The 20,037-nt window shown below is 37.8% G+C and overlaps 1 protein-coding gene and 1 pseudogene across 1 annotated transcript; both read left to right on the forward strand.

The window, feature by feature from the left end:
- Window positions 1-19,780, forward strand: part of LOC134476596 (interferon alpha-21-like) — a 95,328-nt pseudogene extending 75,548 nt beyond the window's left edge.
- LOC100725261 (interferon alpha-4) lies at window positions 8,326-10,254 on the forward strand. The gene has a single exon (XM_063251938.1). The coding sequence runs from the start codon at window positions 9,259-9,261 to the stop codon at window positions 9,943-9,945; it is 687 nt and encodes a 228-aa protein (XP_063108008.1). The 5' UTR covers window positions 8,326-9,258; the 3' UTR covers window positions 9,946-10,254.
- Window positions 19,781-20,037: the final 257 nt, after the last annotated feature.

A 20,037-nucleotide genomic window follows, 5' to 3' on the forward strand; every position in this document is an offset into this window, starting at 1 on the left:
AACCTACCCATGGTCTGCTGGAATTCTGTGACTGCGTTCTCAGTTAATATCTCTTGGACATTTGGGAGCTATTTGGTTCTCAAGTTCTTTGTTGTCCATTCTTTAATCCCAGACACTTGCTCTCTGACTCTCTCTTTCTCTCTCTCTCTCTGTCTCTGTCTGTCCCTGTCTCTCTCTGTCTTTTACCATATAACTCTACAAGTAAACTTTACAAATCTTCAATTTGTGTATCTCTTCTCTCACATATATTATACCAAGTAGGAGGTTAAAATTTTGTCACATATTTCCTTTAATGAGAAATCTAAAACATACATAAATAAACAAATAAAATGAAGACAAAATAACATGAATCTAAAAGGGAAACTCTGGGAAAAATCAAAGGGGTTCAGATGAGGGGAAGGAAAAAGATGGAAAGAAGGTAAAGCACTGCAAGTGAGCAATGGACCAACATCCTCGAACAAACAATACCTTATATGAGACAGAAGCTTAAATTTTAAGTTTTAAAAATTGTTACAAATGTAACAATATATAGCAACTGTACTCAGATTGTTACTGCAACAGAGCTACAAAAGTGGTCAAATGTAGTAAAAAATGACTCAGGAAAACTGAAAGGGAGAACAGAAAGTGGGAAATTCGTATGAAACAGAGAAGACCATCCCATTTAAACAGACTGCACCCATGGAGGAAGGATACTCACACTGGAAACATTACTCCATGATACAGGTAACAGACAACACCTTTCTGGTTCTCATCATGACCAGCAACTATATCCTCCAAGTCACTCTCCCGCTGGCTTTCACCACATCTCTTTCCTTAAGTTACAACTTGCTTCAACTCAAGCAACAACAATGCATCAGCGGTTTGGTCTATCTGGAGCTTCTGAGGCAGGTGAAAGGAAAGCCTGAAAATTGCCACCAGGACAGGATCAATTTCAAGTTTGCAGAAGAGATCAAGCAACCACAGCATTTCCAGTAGGAGAAGGCTGCTCTTGTCATCCAAGAGATGCTTAAGAAAATCTTCGTATTTTCAGAAAAAAACAACCCCACCACTATGTGGAATGAGACCATTGTGGAGAACCTACTTCTTGAACTCCACCAACAGATAGATAATATGAAGTTAATGATCTTGCAGGCAAGACTGGAGGACAAAACCATGATCATGAGGGACACCACGACCACTCTGTGTCTGAAGAGCTATTAATGGAAGATCAGCAGGTACTTCAGTGCCAAGGAGAACAGCATTTGTGCCTGGACAGTAGTCCAGGCAGAACTCATCAGGACCTTTTCCATCATTAACAGACTTACAGATTACTTACAAGATCGAAGATCTGCCATTCTGTGTCCTTGGGACGGGACAATGCCTTCAGGAATTTTCATTCAGTGACTGGCAACAAATGCACTGCATTTAGAAGGACATGAGTTGGAAACAATTTATAAAGTTGTGAATTAAGTTATTTGTATTCTTTATTTAAATGTTTACCTTGGAAAATAAAGTATTTTTGACACAAGGACAAAATGGAAGTCTCACATTCAATTAGATTTATGTAGCTACTGATGTTAACAATTGCTGAGCAGCTAGTAGATGTGCTTTATTAAACATGCCTGAAAAGTAAGAGTTTCAGGCCCTTGTCTTTGAGGAATTTAAATCCCAGAAAGCAACATCAAATATACAAGGCAAGAGATAATAAAGGGACTTAAACTTTCTAGGAAAATCAGTGTAACACAAAGTGTTATGGACTGCAAAGGAGGGGGCAACACAGCTTATGGATAGAATTAACCCAGAGAAGGCACTGGAATAGGTGGGAGGTCAGTAACAGGACACAAGGAAATCCACTGTCTTTCAACTGAGGAGTTAAATTCTTTTTGTTGTTGTTGTTTTGTTTTCTATCATTTTGCCATCATTTTCTCCTGAAATGATTTGCCATCATTTTCTCCTGTTTCAGTCCACTCAAACACAGTGATAGCTTTCTAGGAATGTTCAGAGCAGAAGTGAAAAATGATTCAGTGACAAATCCTGAAATTAATGATTCAGGACCTTTTTGTTTTCACTAATATGTTATATCGTTGTAAACTTAAGATAAAAGTAATTGAGAAAGCAATAAAATACTGCCCAGAAAAAAATAAACTTTGATCAAAAAAGTCTCCATGATACTTTAAAATTTCTGAAACCAGTTTTTTTTTTTTTTTTTTTAAGGCTAATGTTATTAACCATCATGTGCAAGATTTACTTGCCCCACATTTGCTCTGGACAATGATGAGCTCAGAAGCTGAGTTGAAGTGCAATCACCTCAGGCACAGGTCAAGGTCGAGATGAGATAGGAACTGTTAACGACTCAGAAATAAAAAGGAGAGTGATCTAGAAATGCCATTGGTTATTTGCTGGGTGCCTGGTTTTTCTATATTCACATACATGTCTCCTGCAGTTGAAGGCAACTGAGGTAATGAACATCATTATATTTAACGTATCAATTTCTCCTTTGTTCTTCTTTTGGGGAGCTAAAACAGGTAACTCTTTCACCCATCCTGAAAACATTACTATTGATAATATAAGGATTCTCAGTAACGCTAGGCAGAATAACTTATTCCTGTCATTTTAACACTCCTTGCATTTAGGAGTCTGAAAATACATTACTTTTGTTGTACAGATGGACATTATGAGGCTTTTGTATTAACCCTACAATCTTCCTAGAACTAAGAATATTTCAAACGCATATGTACCTAAAAATAACCAAACTAATAAAAAGGTCACACTTCCCTTACAGTAGGAAAATAGGGAACTGGATCTATGAATCTCTCCCTCAGTACACGACCACAGGCACTCAGAAGATCTGAAAATACAACATGAAAAACGCATATCCGGAGAAACTGTATACTGTCCAAGTAAAAGGAGAGTTAAAAACTGAAACAAAATCAGGATCATAAAAAGGACTATGTTCACCTTCGCGCTGAACACACTTTCACAGCACACATGGCTGGGCGCCTGTGAAGACCCTGGGCACTTCTCTCTGCCCTAAGCCTTCTCTCTGCAGCCCTGAGCCTCACCCTGGCTTCTGCATCCCTGAGCCCAGGTCCCTGAAGGAAGCCTCGACCCTCTAAGCCCAGTAACCTTGTCTGAGGAGGCGCCTGAGTCTTGAGAAGCTGGGGGCGGTCCTGTCACGTTTCTCATCCTCACAGCTCTGAGCTCCAAAGCCCCCTGGCGTCCTCTTCCTCGCCCTCGCCGCCCCCTTTCCGTCCCTCAAGGCCCTTTCAGGCCGCCACCACAGCCCGGGCGCCACACGCGCCCTCCACGCCGCAGCCCGCGCTCCCGGAGCCCCGCGCCCTCGGGAAAGGGCTCCGGGCCAGAATCGCGCCTCCTCACAGAGAGGTCTGGAAACGCCGCCCGGGCCCAGACCAGCGGTGCTGTGGCTGAGCCGCTGCCGGGCCGCTCCGGACGCCCGGTTCCTCAGACTCACTGCTTCAGCTCCGAACCTGAGGGAGGAACCACGCAGCAGCCTCGCGGGGGACAGCACCCGGGGGAACCACGACTCAGCCGCGCAGCTTCCCACTTCCCTCGGGACCCACAGCTCCGCCCTCCCCCACCCAGGCCGCTGCCTCCTGCGGCGGTCCCCGCGCGCCCCCTCCCGGCCTCCCGCTGAAGCTCGGAGCGCTCAGAGGACTACAGCTGTCTCCTGAGGGCAGCAGGGAAGGAGGCCCTGCTACAGCCCTACCTGCTCACTTCCCTGGAGCCTGCCCTGGGGCCTGGAAGCCAGGGAAGCAGGTCTGCTCCTATGGAGCTGCTAGTGATCCGTCTCAGAAATGCCTAAAGGGCACAACGGGTTTCTGCTCACCTTGGAAAAATGGAGATACTTTCCTGAAACTCAACAAGACACCAGCCAACTAAGGCAGCATATCTCCCATCTCATCTGCCAGGACAAGCTTGCTGTTGAGGTTGAGGCTGTATGTGAACTACACTTCAGGAACCTAGCTCAGATGCAGGAACACCTAAAGATGACACAGGCAGAAACTTGGTTTCTCTATCCTTGGGATTTGCTTTCCTGAAAAATTTGAAAGGAATCATCTGTGCCCTAAACAAAAAAGGAATACAGTTCCTCACCTTGGGAGATAGACAGGGAAGACATTCCTCACTGCTTCTCTCTTAGCACTTCCCTGGGAAAAGGTAGCAAGTGAAGAAGCAAGCTCTATTTTTGTCTCTAGCCCTGCTCTAATTTTTCAGAGTCCCAAAGGCAAACTCAGCTCAGGTTTTGTTGCAGCTAAAATATATCTGAAATCCAAACATGACATTGTTTGCACCATATACTGGGCATTATTCATTATGAATGAACACCTATGTAGAAAATACGTCCTTTGTTTTCTACCAATCATGTTATAGTTTCTGATGTTTCATTAGAAATTCTATAGGAATATCAGAAGTTCTAGAGTCTGATATTTTTGTAAGAAATATTATTAGGACACTTTTAAAACATATCTGTCATCAAATTGATAGATTATAAAACCTCTAGTGATTAGAACGCAGTGCCAGTGTTTGTTTCTTCTACATTAGAGCTCAGTGCATGAATTCCTGTTCACATCAGTGGTTCTTCAGCATACACTCATGTGGTGACTCCTGTATGTAAGTGATGTCAATGTTTTGGCCTTGACATCTTCCACATATGACTGCAAAGGTGCCTATGGCACTTCGCTTACAGGGGGGAAAGCTCTAGTGAATCAGAAGGCCATGTGTTTTCATGGCCTTACACTCTAGGCAAAAAAAAAAAAAAAAATCACTTCCTTCCATACTTAATTAGTCCACATGTATTCTCATCTGATACTTAATGCCCAACAAAATGGAAGAGAAATTGTAACTGGGTGAAGCAATGACAAGTTCTTTCAATAACACCATCCTTCATTAGTACAACAATGTACTAATGATACTTTTAACAGGAAAAACAACTGAATTTAATTTAGAATTCATTTTATGAAAATAATTTTCTACCAAAGTCAAAAGGCAATTTTACATATAAGACATGTTTTGCTATTTTCAGTTAAAGCATCATGAATATATATTAACAGTATAGAGAGAAGGACTTGGGCCACATTAAGAAATTAAAATTCTGTCCTTAACATGTGAGGAAATAAGGAAAGCATGGATACAGCACTTTTTGCCCATTCTTGAAGATCACTGTCACAATAGAAGCAAATGAGTCTTTGATTACTACCCAGTCCTTGGTTTCTCACTAATACTCTAATTGACACAAATTGAAATCTGATGAAACAGTTCTCCAACTCAACTAATTGTTCTCTTTTGTAAACCTTCAATATAATCTTGCAATAAACTCATTAAAGAACTTTGATGAATAAAAAACCATCCATACAGCTATTCCATATCAATTCATATGTTTAGTATGTAGTGATGTTATTTCTCTAGAAATAACAATCAGTTTTCCTCTCATAAGTGTTGACTGGTATGATCCTAGCATTGTGGGAGATTGAATCCAGTCTGGGTACCAATTATTCATAAATAGTTAGTGATGCTCTGTCTCAGCATAAAAAGTAAAAAAGGGCTGTGCCTATTCTCAATGTAAAAGGCCTTGGTTCAATCCACACTACCTGTAAAATGGAAAATATCTATATCTATATCCATATCTATATCCATATCTATATCTATATCTATATCTATATCTATATCTATGTCTATGTCTATGTCTATATCTATATATACCACAGGTCCTAAAGTGATAGAGGTTGAACAACCCTACATCCATTTGATAAGATGATTTCACTGCTTAAAGGAGTCATGTAAATTATAGATATGAAGGCTAAAAAGGCAATGGCTCAGTTAATAAAACCTATATTTCTGACCTACGAAAGGTTAGACAAGAGAATACAACAATGAAAAAAGAACATTGGGAAAAGTCTCTGGCAAAAAGCATTGAACCAGGGACTCAAAATGCATTTGGATTTCAAGCTTAATAAGGGTGTAATTTTGAAGGGCAAATTTCAGGCATCCAATGAAAATAGAGAATTTAAAGCCCTCTCAGTTGACATACATAAAAGTATCAAGTCATTATTCAGCATTTTTGTATGAGGAGATCCAAAAAGCTCCAAAAGATAATTCACTGTAATTACATTAGTGAAGATCCATTGAAAAAAGCACAAGTCAAAGGCACACTAGCTTCAGTTCTACGCTGTTTTTGTGAAATTTTTTCTACATCTGCAAAAATACTCTTTTGATCCCAAGCCCTCTTCTTTACATCTATTGTGACACTGCACAGTATTTGAGACCAAATACTTAAGGGAACTTCGTATAATTAAAACAGAAGCCAAGGCTATTTCCCTATAAATAAAAGGTACCAAGTAACTGACTAGATGGGAAGCCACAGGGTTTCTCAACTGAGTCATCTTGCAACATGCTCCACTCTTCAATTCTCCAGGTATCCTACAGTTTTCATGGTACTAATCTATGCAGAGAAACTTTAGAGCTGTGAAATCTGAGCCATAGCTTTCTCATTCCATTCTATTTAGTTCCTTATTTCATTTATCTTCAGCTCATGTCCTCAGACTTATAGCTAGGGTGCACAAAATTTTAACAAATATATTCAAATTAATGAACATATACTCTGAAGAAGACAAAAACTAGACAACAAGACATGTCCATGGAATGAACAAGTTTACTAAGCACCATGTCTGACTTAACCAAATAGCACTTTTCAGACAAGGACAATGAGGAGATCTGAAGAGAAAGAAGCTGCCATTTCACCAGAAGGAGTCAACTTACTGGAACATACAGATCAGTCCAGAGGCAGCTCTGGTTCTTCTGTTCAGAAATATCCCCAGATAGCAGGTGACAGTTGAAGATTCAGACTGGTATTTTCTCTCATGTTGGAGTCAACAGTGACTGCATAGTTCCTGGGCTCCCTGTGCTTTCATGGTTCCTGTTGTAAATGGGAATAAGAGTGGAACTGCTCAGTGTGTGCCTTAGTCACTGATGTCTCCATTGGCCTAGTACTAGGTCAGGGCACAGGATAGGCTTTCACTAGGTATGAAATCCTAGGTTCCTGTTCTCAGGAACAAATGAGAATTGATTGACTAAGTGCTAAGATTAGTGTCTGACTTATAACAAGCAACAGGGAATAATCACTGATCATTGAGCCACAAGTTCTTGCTACATATATCTGCTTTGCTTCAAACATCTTCCTATGCTTTCAACCAAAACTTGTTCTCCATCTTGTTGGGTATGAAGGATTAAGTTGCATTTGTCATTAAATCCCCCAGCAGGATATTCCTTTCCCACTCATTATTTTTTTGACTTTAACACACAATTTTGTTTTCTATTTGTCAACAGTCAGCACATTAAAAAAAGAAACAACTGTTACTTTCTATGAAAAAAGGAAGTGTTACTATCTCTTCTGTTTCTTGATACAAATGATAGTGAAATAGCCTATTTACTTTATTATACCTACATCATTGAGTTATTTAAGTCCTAATGCAAATTTTGAAAAGATCAATCTAATCCAAATCAGTATGAACAACATTGTAAAACACATATTTTCTTGGGGACGATATAACTCCCATGTGTGTCTAAACTCATTAGTCAGACTATGACACCTTGAGGTATTACAATGCACTGTAGTCCTACAAATGCAATAAGTTAATAAAATTCCTTAGAACTCATTTTGCATAGATTTGCATATAATTTAAAAAACACAGACATTGTTGCATGAAAGATACTCAAAGTAGCTGCTGCAATTCTCTGGACCATGAATGAGTTTGGTTAGATTTTTGTCTCCATTTTATACCTGAGTTCTGCTTCTCTAACTATTGGGCAGCCACTGCTTTTTTGTATTTGATTCTCAGTGCACTTCAGATTTGATCTTTCCCTGAGGATCAAGTCTGAATACGTTTTGGGTTGAATATGTTCTGGATTATGTGAAGGAAAGAGAAAATGTATTCTGTATTTACTTCTATGAACCATAATGGACACATCACGTGTTACATTCAGTTTAGAGAAGAAACAGTATTTACTATATCTAAATGAGAGTCCATCATCTAAACAAGTTGAAGGTTTATTTCCTCATATTAAACAAAATTAAAGTATTTCATACTAATATTGTAAGTTAAATATATACATTATATTTAAATATTTTAGCAATTTTGAAAGATACTTAAAAATTTAACTATAGTAATGTAACTTTTACATTTTGAAAAATAGGAATATAATGTGATTCATTGTAATTTATAGAATTATATACATGAACCAGAATAACTAAAGTATAAGAACATGTGTATTTTTATAAGAAAAGTCATGACATAAATTATAGTAAAATTATTATAGTAAAAGTAGGTTACATTTTTGAAGTTGTTAATTATAAATAAGGAGATATCATGTTACTTTTATGGAATGTTTGCAGTATATATTTACACGCTTGAGACAGATGACACATGTACATCATATATCTTAAATTCTTTCATTCTTCTTCTTCTTCTTTTTTTGGTATGGAAGATAGGAATTCATGACCTTGCACTTACCAAGCAGTGCCTGTGCTACTGAGCGAAATCCCTAGCACTTGATTCGTTTTTCCATCACTTTCCTCTCCTTAACCTTCCCCACCTCTTGGTCCCCTTACCTTTAAGTAACATCTATTTTCCTAGCTCCTACATCTTTTATGTTTTATTATCTATAATCTCTTCTTCTCATGTAAGGGAAATTACAATATTCAACTTGTGTGTTTGATTTATTTCATGTGACATTAGGACTCAAGTTCATCCACTTTCCCAGAAACCTCTTCTGTCTAATTTTACTTTATAGCACAGTAGTGCCCTGTGGCATGAAAATAGCACCCTGGCTTACTCATTCATCCACTGAACTTATAGAGTACTACCATGATTTAGGTATCATGAATCAAGCTGTGATAGCTTTTAAATTTCACTTTCAGCCTAAATTTCTGTTTATTCAACCATAATATTGTTCTTAAATAAAATGGTGTCATGGTCTTATTAAGTGTATCTCAAAGGTATGAATCCACTACTTAAATATATTGCACACTATTGATATACATATACATATCACACAGAGATGATATCTTATAAGTTATATCCAGGTCAATGGATTTTAATTAGAACTTAATTTAGGAAAACACCCCCAATCTAACTGTATACATCATGTGCGGTGAAGGCAATGATGAAAACGAAGTGGGTGAGAAACTTCACTCAAAATCCCAGTACAGAAAGCAAAAAGGAACAGGAAAACAGAAGTAGAAAATAAAGGAAGAGCATTCAGAAAATGAAGCTGGTGAGTTCCCTATTTAAGTCATCTGAACACACCAGGTCTTCAGAGAACCCACAGGCAAAGGTTCAGGATCACACATCCATTTCACACAGCCCAGCAGCATCAGCAGGATTACCCATGGCCTGGCCATTGTCTGGACTGGTGGCCCTGCTGGTGCTCACCATCATGGCATCAGGCTCTCTGGCGTGCACCCTGCCACAGACCCACAGCCAGAGGAATGCAAGGGCCCTGCTTCTCCTGGAACAAATGAAGAGAATTTCCACTTTCTCCTGCCTGAAGCACAGACAGGACTTTGGATTGGCCCAGCTGAACTTTGATGGCAAGCAGGTCCAGAAGGCTCAGGTCCTCTCTCTCTTCCATGAGATGACCAGGCAGACCTTCAACCTCTTCAGATCAGAGGACTCATCTGCTGCCTGGAACCAGAGCCTGCTGGACACCTTTTGCACTGGCCTCCATCAACAGCTGAGTGACCTGCAGGCCTGCCTGACCCAGAAGGTGGGGCTGGAAGAGCCTCTCGTGATGCATGAGGACTCCAGACTGACTGTGCGGAAATACTTCCACAGGATCACTGTCTACCTGAAGGAGAAGAGCTATAGCCCTTGTGCCTGGGAGGTGGTCAGAGCAGAAATTGTCAGATCCTTCTCTGCATCAGAAAAACTGGCAAGAAAGATGCAAGACTAAAGAATGAGTCTGGGTTTAACACGGAAATGGTTGTCATTAACCTTATCACACTTTCACAGTTCTACCATTTGAAGACTCTCATTTAATTTCTCTCCATAACATGCTTTATTTGTCCAAAGTTTTCAGGAGTACTGGGCAACACTGTGTTCATCTGGTCCTGGAGATGTTCTTCCAAATGACCTGGGAAGGATAGAGCATCTATTTATTCATCTCCTTTAAGATTTATTTATTTATTTATGAGATTAATTATCTTTTTACATTAAACATCTGCATGCTGTTACTTTAATAAAACATGTTGTGTTTGTATTACTCAATTTGTCATTTTTCTTTTCCCATGCAGTGTAACATAGAAAAACACCATCTGTATGTTTATTCTTTAAGGGATACTTTAGCTCTTAATGTGACCATTTATCAAAGCTTGGAAGATAGTCCTAAATACTTATTGCCATAGGACTCAAGGTTTAAGGAAACATTATCCTCTGGGCTGCTATCTAATTCAGCTCACCCAACATGGGTGACAATGAAGCCACCTTAGACTTTGCAGAGACTGAGAAATGTTCCACTACACACCAATGAGTCACAAGCACAAGAAACCTTATCAATGGAGGTGGTGCAACTAAGTAATCTGTTTATTTGTATGTTGTCTAAGATAGTGTCTCAGTCTGCATTTCAGGCTTCCTTTGAACTCACTATGCAGCCCAGGCTGACCTTATCTCACAGCTGTCCTCCGGTTCAGATTCCTCAGCACACACATTCCTGTCTTAATGACCAAACATTGTAATAACTCTTCAGATTTAAAACTTTTCATTTACTTTTTATCATTTTATACATCTTGTTTATGGCACTCAGTGTCCATTTTTGTACTGTGTACCGTTTTATACAGTACTGTTGTAGTGAAATTTCTGCTCATGCTATGCAGCATAATACTGTGATTTTACATTATTCTACAATATAGGATAGGATGCAACAATGATGTAATAAAAGGAAAATCATCGAGTTAAAGTTTCCTTTGGCCATTTCTAAATATTGTAATATACATGTCACATATATATGATTTCCCATTTCATGACCGGTTCATTTTATGACCTAATCACAGTAACAAAACATGAACCTTAAGTGAAGTCTGTCTGCACTGGAGAACAGGTGTGCAATACAACAACCACTTATAACTGATCTTAAATTCTGATCATGATGTAGGCTCCATTGAGAACAAACAGTGTAAAAACAATACATGAACAGAAGGCCATGGACAGGGTCTGAGTATGTTCACAGTAACTGATAAAGAGACTTTTGAAGAGGACTTATGTCAGTGATGTGCATATTGGAAAGTGGGAATTTATAATAGGAAAGAACATTGTGAATTTTTTTTAAATCTTAGTTCACTGAAGAGTGAACAATGGTGGATTCTTTTCTTTTACTTGTACTGTATCCATTATTCACTGTTTATGCATATTTAATAATTAGGACCATTCCTGAAGATTAGTGCTCACAAGAAACACCTGCATAAATAACGAATAAGTACTCTGCACCATGAATAGGGTATTTAAAGCAAAATGGCATCACTATTATGTCTCCTGTGATCTTTAATCATAATAATGATGATGCTTGTCTTTAATAAATGAAACAAAAAGCTCATTTCTTGTTTTAGAAAGGAAACTCCAAGAAACTCCACTAAAGGACCATCATGACCCCACTTGCTGTGATTCCATAGGAAACAAGCAATTCCAGCTCGGAGGGGTTGAGGACAGGTCTCAATAGCCTGATAAACAATTGATGCCCTGGGAAAAGCTATGCTGCTTTTGCACAGGCCTTGGCTCAGGTGAGCTGAATTTATTTGGGCCTGGAGGAAAAGCTGATTGTCACTCTCTGGGTCATTTCTCATTTTGGACACAGGCAACTAACCCAATATCTCAGTAAGGACTGGGTTTTTATTTCATGTTTGCTACTTGTGTGTCAAACAAAAATGACATCTTTAAAGCTTCAGCAACATAGAGGCCATATTGTTAGAAAAATCACCTTTATTGTTAGTTCATGTTTGTGGTTCACAATTAATATATTCATTGTGGATAGTTGGTACATGTACATGACACACCTCACTTCTATTTCTATATTTTGCATGCCCACACACCCACCTTTTCCATTTATGGTCAGTCCCATTTCATTTACAAAAGGTCTCTACCTATTTCTATCATCTTCTTTTATTTGACTGTTTTACTGATTAACACGTTTATTATCTCATATAGAAGAAAGCATCAAATACTTCAGCTTTTGTCTCTGATTCATTTCTCTTAACTTTATGATTCAAGGTGCATCCATTTTCTGAATCATAATAGTGGTGCAAGCCCGTAATCTCAGAAATAGGGAGGCTACATCAGGAAGACTGCCTCAAATTCAATGCAAGCATGAGCTATAGTGGACTCAAATTCAGCCTGAAGTACATAGAGACCTGCCTGAACACCTCCTCCAAAAAAGAAAAAGTGCACACGTTTTCCTAAAATGAAATTAAATCAATCCGTCTTTATAGCAAAGCAGTATTCCATTGAGTTTATTTAATGCCTACATTTTCATTATCCATTCCACTTAAGTGTTGATGGACATATAGATCACTTCTAGGACTGAGCTGTTGTGAACTGTGCTACCGTAAACATGGGTAATCTGGCTCCACTGGAATTTCTATTTTACATTTTTTGAGAAAACCATGAAATGGTTTCTGTGGTATACTTCTTTACATTGATCACAACTGTGTAGAAGTGTTCCCTTTTCAACACACTCTCACCAGCATTTCATATTATTTGCTTTCTTGAAGACAGTGATTCTATATGGAGTAAGAATCTCAGAGCAGGTTTAATTTGCATTTGTTAGTGGCCAGTGATGATGACCATCTTTTAAATAAATGTAATGCGTACTTGTGGTTCTTCTTCTGAGAGGAGTCCCACTCTATATTTTTTGATATTTGTCTTTTATTTTGAGAGTCTAATTTTTTAGCTCTTTATATATGCTTCACATTAATCCTCCTCGAGTTGTAGCTGACAAAACTTTTTATTCTGTAGGTTATTTCATCCTTGTGCTTGACTCTAATTTGCTCAGTTGCAAAGAGAATATTACAGTGAACCCCATGTGAGTATTTTCTTGGGCACACAAGACAGCCAAAAAACTCACTTCTATCCATAAATAATTAGTCTAGCTATATTTTCATATAATGCTGACTTTCAAACTTTTTAAATGGAATTCCATATTGGTGACTTGTGGGTGTGAGACTACCTGACATTTGTGCACTATGTATACTAATACTATTTTTAATAGGAAAAAGTAATCAATTTATTTTGGTGCTGATTTTTATGAAAAGAATTCTTTCCCAAAGTCTAACTCCACAATTTACATGCTGGACATATTTCACTCTTTTCAGGTCCCACGGTCACAAATACAGTGAGGACAGAGAGAAGGCCATGGAGTACAATATAAAATTAAAGTTCTGTCCTTAACACAAGAAGAAATGAAGAAAGCATGGTCATGTGACTTCCAGCAGGAGCATGAGAAACACTGATACAAAACAGAAGAATGAATCTTTCATTTCTAAAGAGGTTGTTTTTTTCATGTATTGCTAATCCGAGTACTCTGGAGAGCTGATGCAGAAGAATTGGGCAACCAAGTCCAGCACAGGCAATTTAGCAATTTAGCAAGATCCACTCTCTAAAAAAAACAAAAAAAAACAAAAAAAAAAAACAAAAAACAAATTGACGGCTGAAGATGTAGCCAGGTCAAAAGCCATGCATTATATCTCCACTACGAACAAACAAAGTAAATGTTGATTGACCTCCTAAGATGACAGGGAATTAACTAACATATACATATTGAGTGACATAATTCCTCCATTTAGAGGTATCATATAAATTCTGGAGAGGTATTCTAAAAGGGAATCTGACCAGTTTTTAAAGGCCATGCATGAAAAAGAATGAGGAATTTTTTTAAGCAAACCATTGGACTAGCGCTTCACAATTCATTGATGTTTCAGTGTGAACTGGTACACTAAGTATTCTATGTTAAATTCTGAAATTTAAATGGAAATGGAGCCTGCAATCCCATATGAATGAATATACATAAAGCAATGATGTGTTTGCTCACCATTTCTGTGCAGTTAAGAAGAATCCATGCCTTCCAAGGATGATCCTGAAGCTATCATTTTCAGAAAAAGCACACAAATGTTCCATTGCAAGATTCTTTTGGCAAAACTATCTTCCACCACAACAAATACTTTTTCTTCCAATCCCTCTTCTCTGCCTCTGTTGTGATACTGTCCAGTATTTGAAACCAAAGCTAAATATATATCAGTATAATCAGTACAGCAGTTAAACAGCTTCCTACAAATAAGGGGCACTGAGCAGCTGAGTAGGCAGCTGCCCAAAATGTTGGTCTTCAGAGTCACTCTCATGTAATTTGCTGGACTCACCTTATTTCTCAAGCAACACTTCCATTTCCTTACCACTCATTCATTCAGTGAGGCTTGCCAGATGTGTGAGCTCTGAGCCTCAGTTCCTTAATTTCATTCACATTTAGTTCATGTTTTAGAGTTTTATTTATTTTTTTGGCACTGGTGATCAAACACAGACCTCACACGGCCAGTGAGTTGCTTACACTGCTGAATTAAATCCCCAGAACCTAGTTCATATCTTAAGACATGAAACCAGAGGGCACACAGTATTTAACAAATATATTCAATATTAGGAAGATACACTCTGAATAAAACAAACTAAGTAAGAAGGAGGATGCATATATTGGACAAGATATGAGATAATCTGTCTAAATTAAGCAAATGAACTTGGAGTCAATGAGAGTCAAGAGAGCTGAAGAGAAAATATTTGGCATTTCACAGGCTGGAAGATACTTACTAGAAAATACAGGTAAGTCTAGAGGCAGCACTGATTCTCATGGCCAAAATATGCCTAGAGAACAGATAAAATTTAGGGAATCAGAGTGTTACTTTTTTCTCACAACTGAGTCGACTGTGGCTCCACAGTTCATGAGTTACCTGTGCTTTCACGTTTCCTGCTGGAAATGGGAATAAGAGGGGGATCTCTTGCTTTCTTTTGTCTTCAATGATGTTTCTACTGGTGTAAATAATCTTGGCACAGGGCAGGTTTTTCATATATATGAAAAATGAGAGCAGCGTTCGAGAAGTTCCATGACGATTGATTTTCTGAGTGATAAGAGCAATATTTGACTTACAAAAAACATTTCAAAATTTAATGATTTATGCATTTTACTAATATCACTGGTTCAACTGAAATGAACTAAGCGGGGGTAAGTGTCTTTTGAAACAATCATTTTATTTGCTTCTTCTCTGATATGACAATAGGAATATTGATGCTCTGATTTTAATTATCTTCCAGGTGAAACCTTGATGGAACGAATACTGCTTATTATCCAGAGAGAATGTTGTGCTCTGACAAATTTGCGCTTCTGCATATCCAATTTTGAGTTGGTTGATATGTCTTCCTTGCCTCTCTGTGATGACAGAATGCACCAAACATAATTACCACATCCGGATCAGGGAATCATCACTTACCTTTCAACCAAGGGATCTGGTTACGTTTATCTTCAATGCGTCAAACCTCTGCCTATGCTTTTGCCTAAACTTTGCTCTCCTTCTTCTTGGGCACAAGAGACTAAGTTATATTTGTCTCTAATTCCCCCAGGAGGACATTCTTTTCCTACTTTCATTATGCTTTACACATTAGCACACACTTTGGTTTTCTATTCATCCACAGTCACTGCAATGCAAAAAGAAATAATTTTTGCTCTCTATGAAAAAGAAAGTGTAAGCCTACATCTGTGCTATTGCATGATACACAGGATAATGGGGTATATGTACATCATTCAGGTATTTGAATCCTACCGTAAGATGGATCCAAATCAATATGAAAAACATTGTTGCAAACATGGATTCTCCTTGGGGATGCTTTAACTCCTATTTTTCTAAATAAATTAGTTGGAATATGAACACTCTGAGGCACTACAATTGCCTTAGAAACACAACTCTAAGGAAATATCCATTAAAATATAAAAAAAAGGGAAAGATAGCTCTTGATCAACAATAGGAAGAACCAACATTATAAAAATAACTATAGTCTCAAATTTTTTGTACAGCTTTAATGGAATCCTATTCCAAGTACCATTAGCATCCCCCACAGAACTAGATAAAACATTTTGAAAATTGATTTGCAACCAGAAGAGACCTAGAATAGCAAAAACAATTCTAGACAGTAAAGACAAGGAAGGGAGAATTACAAGTCCTTACTTGAAATTATGCTACAAAACTACCATGGTAAAAACTACGGGATGTTGGTAAAGAAAATGAAAAAAACGAAAGAAAGGGCCCTGATCATCAGTTGTACTCATCATAAGATGTATAAAAAACTCCAAACACACTGAGACATGTTATATTTAACAAAGGAGCCAAATATGGTCAATGAATAAAGATAGTCTCGTTAATCAATAGTGCCAGAAAAACTGGCTTTCAGATGTCAAAGACCTGAACTAGGTCCAGCTCCAACATCATGCACTCAAGTAGAACTGAAATGGATCAAAGCACTAAATATTAAAATGGAAATACTAACTTCCTGGAAGAGAGAATAGGAAGGCCTCTTCGAGAAATAGTTATAGGAAAGATATCATGAACAGAACACTGATCACACAGGAAATATTACAAAAAATCAATAATTGGGATATTGTTATAATAAAAGACTTCATCTATGAAAGGAAATCACCAATGGAATGAAAAGACAACAAGCCATACAGTGGAAAACTTTTTCAACCAGTTTTTCTTCAAAGGACTTATATCTATAACATATAAAGAATTAAAAGAAATTAGAACCACCCGAAATTAAAGACCCACTTCAAAAATGGACAACTGTGAGGAATACACACCTGTCAGATGATGAAATTCAAATCACAAACAAATATAAGAAAAATGTTCAACATAACTGGATATTACAGCTGCAAATAATATTATGCTGTCATAAAATTTTACTCCAGATAATCTGAGTTTCATCAAGAAATCAACCAGTACTGGAGGGGATATGGGAAAAGGGAACCAGTCTCTACATTGATGAGAGTGTAGACTGGTACAACTACTGTGGAAATCAGTATGGAGACACCTCAAAAAACTAGGATTACAGGTTCCATTTAAGTCAGCTGTTTGCCTTCTGAGCTTCTCCTATATCACAGTGATATATGCACACTGAAGTATACAGAACCACAGTTTGTAATAGCTAAATCTTGGAAACAAACCAGGGTTCATCAACTGAGGAACAAATAAACAAGTTGTGCAGGGTTTTTTAAAAAAAATACAATAGAAACTACTAAAGCAAGAAAAACTGAGACATTTCTAAGTAAATAGATACAACTTGACAATCTACTGTTAATAAAATAGATCAGACTTGTGTGTATAGTCGCTGCATTGTCCCCTAGATAAACTGAAAAATTAAGTAATGATCGAAATACAAGATAGATAGTGTGAAACAGAAGATATTTTACAAAAGGAAGAGAGCAACAGAGGTGGGGAAAGGCAGAAAGGAAGGAAGGGAAAAGGAAATAAATGATTACAAAAAGATCATATGGAAAAATTTGTAAATAGGAAAGGGAAGAGGTGTTGAAGAAAAGATAAATGATTGGGAAAAAGGAATCAAAATATTTCATATACAGATACCAATTCTGTATCATTACTAAAATCATTACATTTGTCCAAACTGTAACAATAAACAATTTCTAAAATGTAAATGAAGAAGTCCCTAAGTGGACCATAGTTTAACAAACTCAATTGTTCTCAAGAGCTGATTATACTTTAAATTAGTTTTAAGCCAAGAGTACATTTTCCAGAATAAATAATAGAAATACGTGTTATACATTTCAACCCTAAAAAAGAACAGCTGAACTAAACTTTTCATTATAAAAAGGGTTACATACTATGCATAATTTATCAGAAACACCAATCACCTTCCTGGTGTACTTACAAAGAAGTTGTACAGTATGCCTAATTTCATGCTATACACACCATTCAAGGTGACATCATGGATTTCAGGAAGAGAGGATGGAATGGAAAGTCGTTCTTCTTTGGAAGGAGATACGTCTTCCATAAGAACATCAGGAATCTGGCTTTCACCTACATCTGGGCTCAACTGCTATTTCCTAGGCTTACATAGGCTTTTCAGGAATAGTGAGTCTTTGTGTAGGACCATGTAAGTGCCTGGCATTTGAGTTGTAAATCAAAATTTTGATGGTGACTTGAACCTAATTTTCTGATCTAACACAACTTGCTGATATATGAAGGCAGACATAACTGAAACATGCACAGTGACGCTTTACTTTCTGTTATGTGTCTTTCATTTCCCATTTTTGAAAGAAATACAACTCATAATTCCGTGGGTCTTATTTCAGTTAACATGAGGACAGAAGTTCAACTCAGTTATTCACATATAACTCAAGTTTATATCCTTCAACATGGCAGAGTAGTATACCACTTCATACAAATACAAAAGCTTTATGTATTCATATGACGTTGGAAATAAAGGATGATTCCAAAATATAGGATTGCTAAATTCTGCTACTATACAATTTTCAGCTTAAAATTTTTCTATAGCCATTTTAATGCTATGTTTAATTAAAAGCTTTTCACATTTTATGTTTAAAAACACAAATTCAGTCCATAAATATTGCATACCTGTGCCTTTGAATTGTAATCAGAAATTCATTTAAGAAACCATTATCTACGAAAGTGCATATGGCATGTGCAGTGAAGGTAGTGATGAAAGCAAAGTGGTGACAAACTTTACTGAAAACTCCAGGAGAGAAAGCAAAAAGGAACAGGAAACCAGAAGTAAAATATGAAGGAAGGACGTTCAGAAAATGAAGCTGGTGTGTTCCCTATTTAAGTCATCTGAGCACACCAGGTCTTCAGAGAACCCACAGGCAAAGGTTCAGGATCACACATCCATCTCAAACAGCCAAGCAGCATCAGTAGGATCCCATGGCCTGGCCATTGACTGGATTGGTGGCCCTGGCTTTGCTGACTATCATGGCATCGTGCTCTCTGGCTTGCACCCTGCCTCTGACCTATATGCAGGGGAACACAACAGCCTGGAGTCTTCTGGGACAAATGAGGAGAACCTTCACTTTCTCTTGCCTGAAGCACAGACAGGACTTTGGCTTGGCCCTGTTGGACTTTGATGGCAAGCAGGTCCAGAAAGCTCAGGCTCTCTCTGTCCTTCATGAGATGACCATGCAGACCCTCAACCTCTTCTCATCCCAGAACTCATATGCTGCCTGGAACCAGAGTCTCCTTAGAACCTTCTGCGCTGTCCTCCGTGATCAGATGAATGACCTGAAGGCCTGCCTGACCGAGGAGACTGGCTGGAAGACCCTTCCCTGTTGCATAAGGACTCCAGAAGGGCTGTGAAGAAATACTTCCAAGGGATCGCTGTCTACCTGAAGGAGAAGAGCTACAGCCCTTGTGCCTGGGAGGTGATCAGAGCAGAATTCTTCAGATCCTTCTCTTTGTCACAAAAACTGTTGAGAAAGATGCAGGACTAAGGAATGAGTCCTCGTTTAATATGGAAACTATTTGCATCCATTGCATCACACTTTCACGATTCTATCATTTCCAAGATTCACATTTAGGCTCTATTTATAACATGCTTTATTTGTCCAATGTTTTCAGGATTTCTTCCATCTCATTTTTCAAACATAAAAGTATTTATTTATTGGTGTATTTAAGATTTAACTATAAGACATTTTGTGTTTACTATTGATAAAATATGCAGACTTTTAATCTGCAGTTAATATAATAAAGCATGTTCTTTATATTTACTCAATTTGTCAGTTTGCTTTTTCCATTTGATTTGTGTCATATGAACACTTCTTATATGTGTTTGTTCTTTAAAAGATACTCCAGATGGCAGACTTGCAAGTAACAAATAACCTCTTGAGAAACACCATCTAGAATTGGGTGTATACCATCGTGAAGAAGATAAGAAAGAAGAAAATTGGTCCCCTGGACATAGAAGATCCGAAGTCTGAATTGAAGCTCACAGAGACAGT

Source organism: Cavia porcellus, unplaced genomic scaffold (assembly GCF_034190915.1).
Source record: "Cavia porcellus strain 051 isolate PalLab524CR breed Dunkin Hartley unplaced genomic scaffold, mCavPor4.1 scaffold_1, whole genome shotgun sequence".
Classification (NCBI taxonomy): domain Eukaryota; kingdom Metazoa; phylum Chordata; class Mammalia; order Rodentia; family Caviidae; genus Cavia; species Cavia porcellus.

What these genes read in the sequence shown, in the direction of transcription:
- LOC100725261 (XM_063251938.1), top strand. Translation starts at nt 9,259, where the DNA reads ATGAAGCTGGTGAGTTCCCTATTTAAGTCATCTGAACACACCAGGTCT.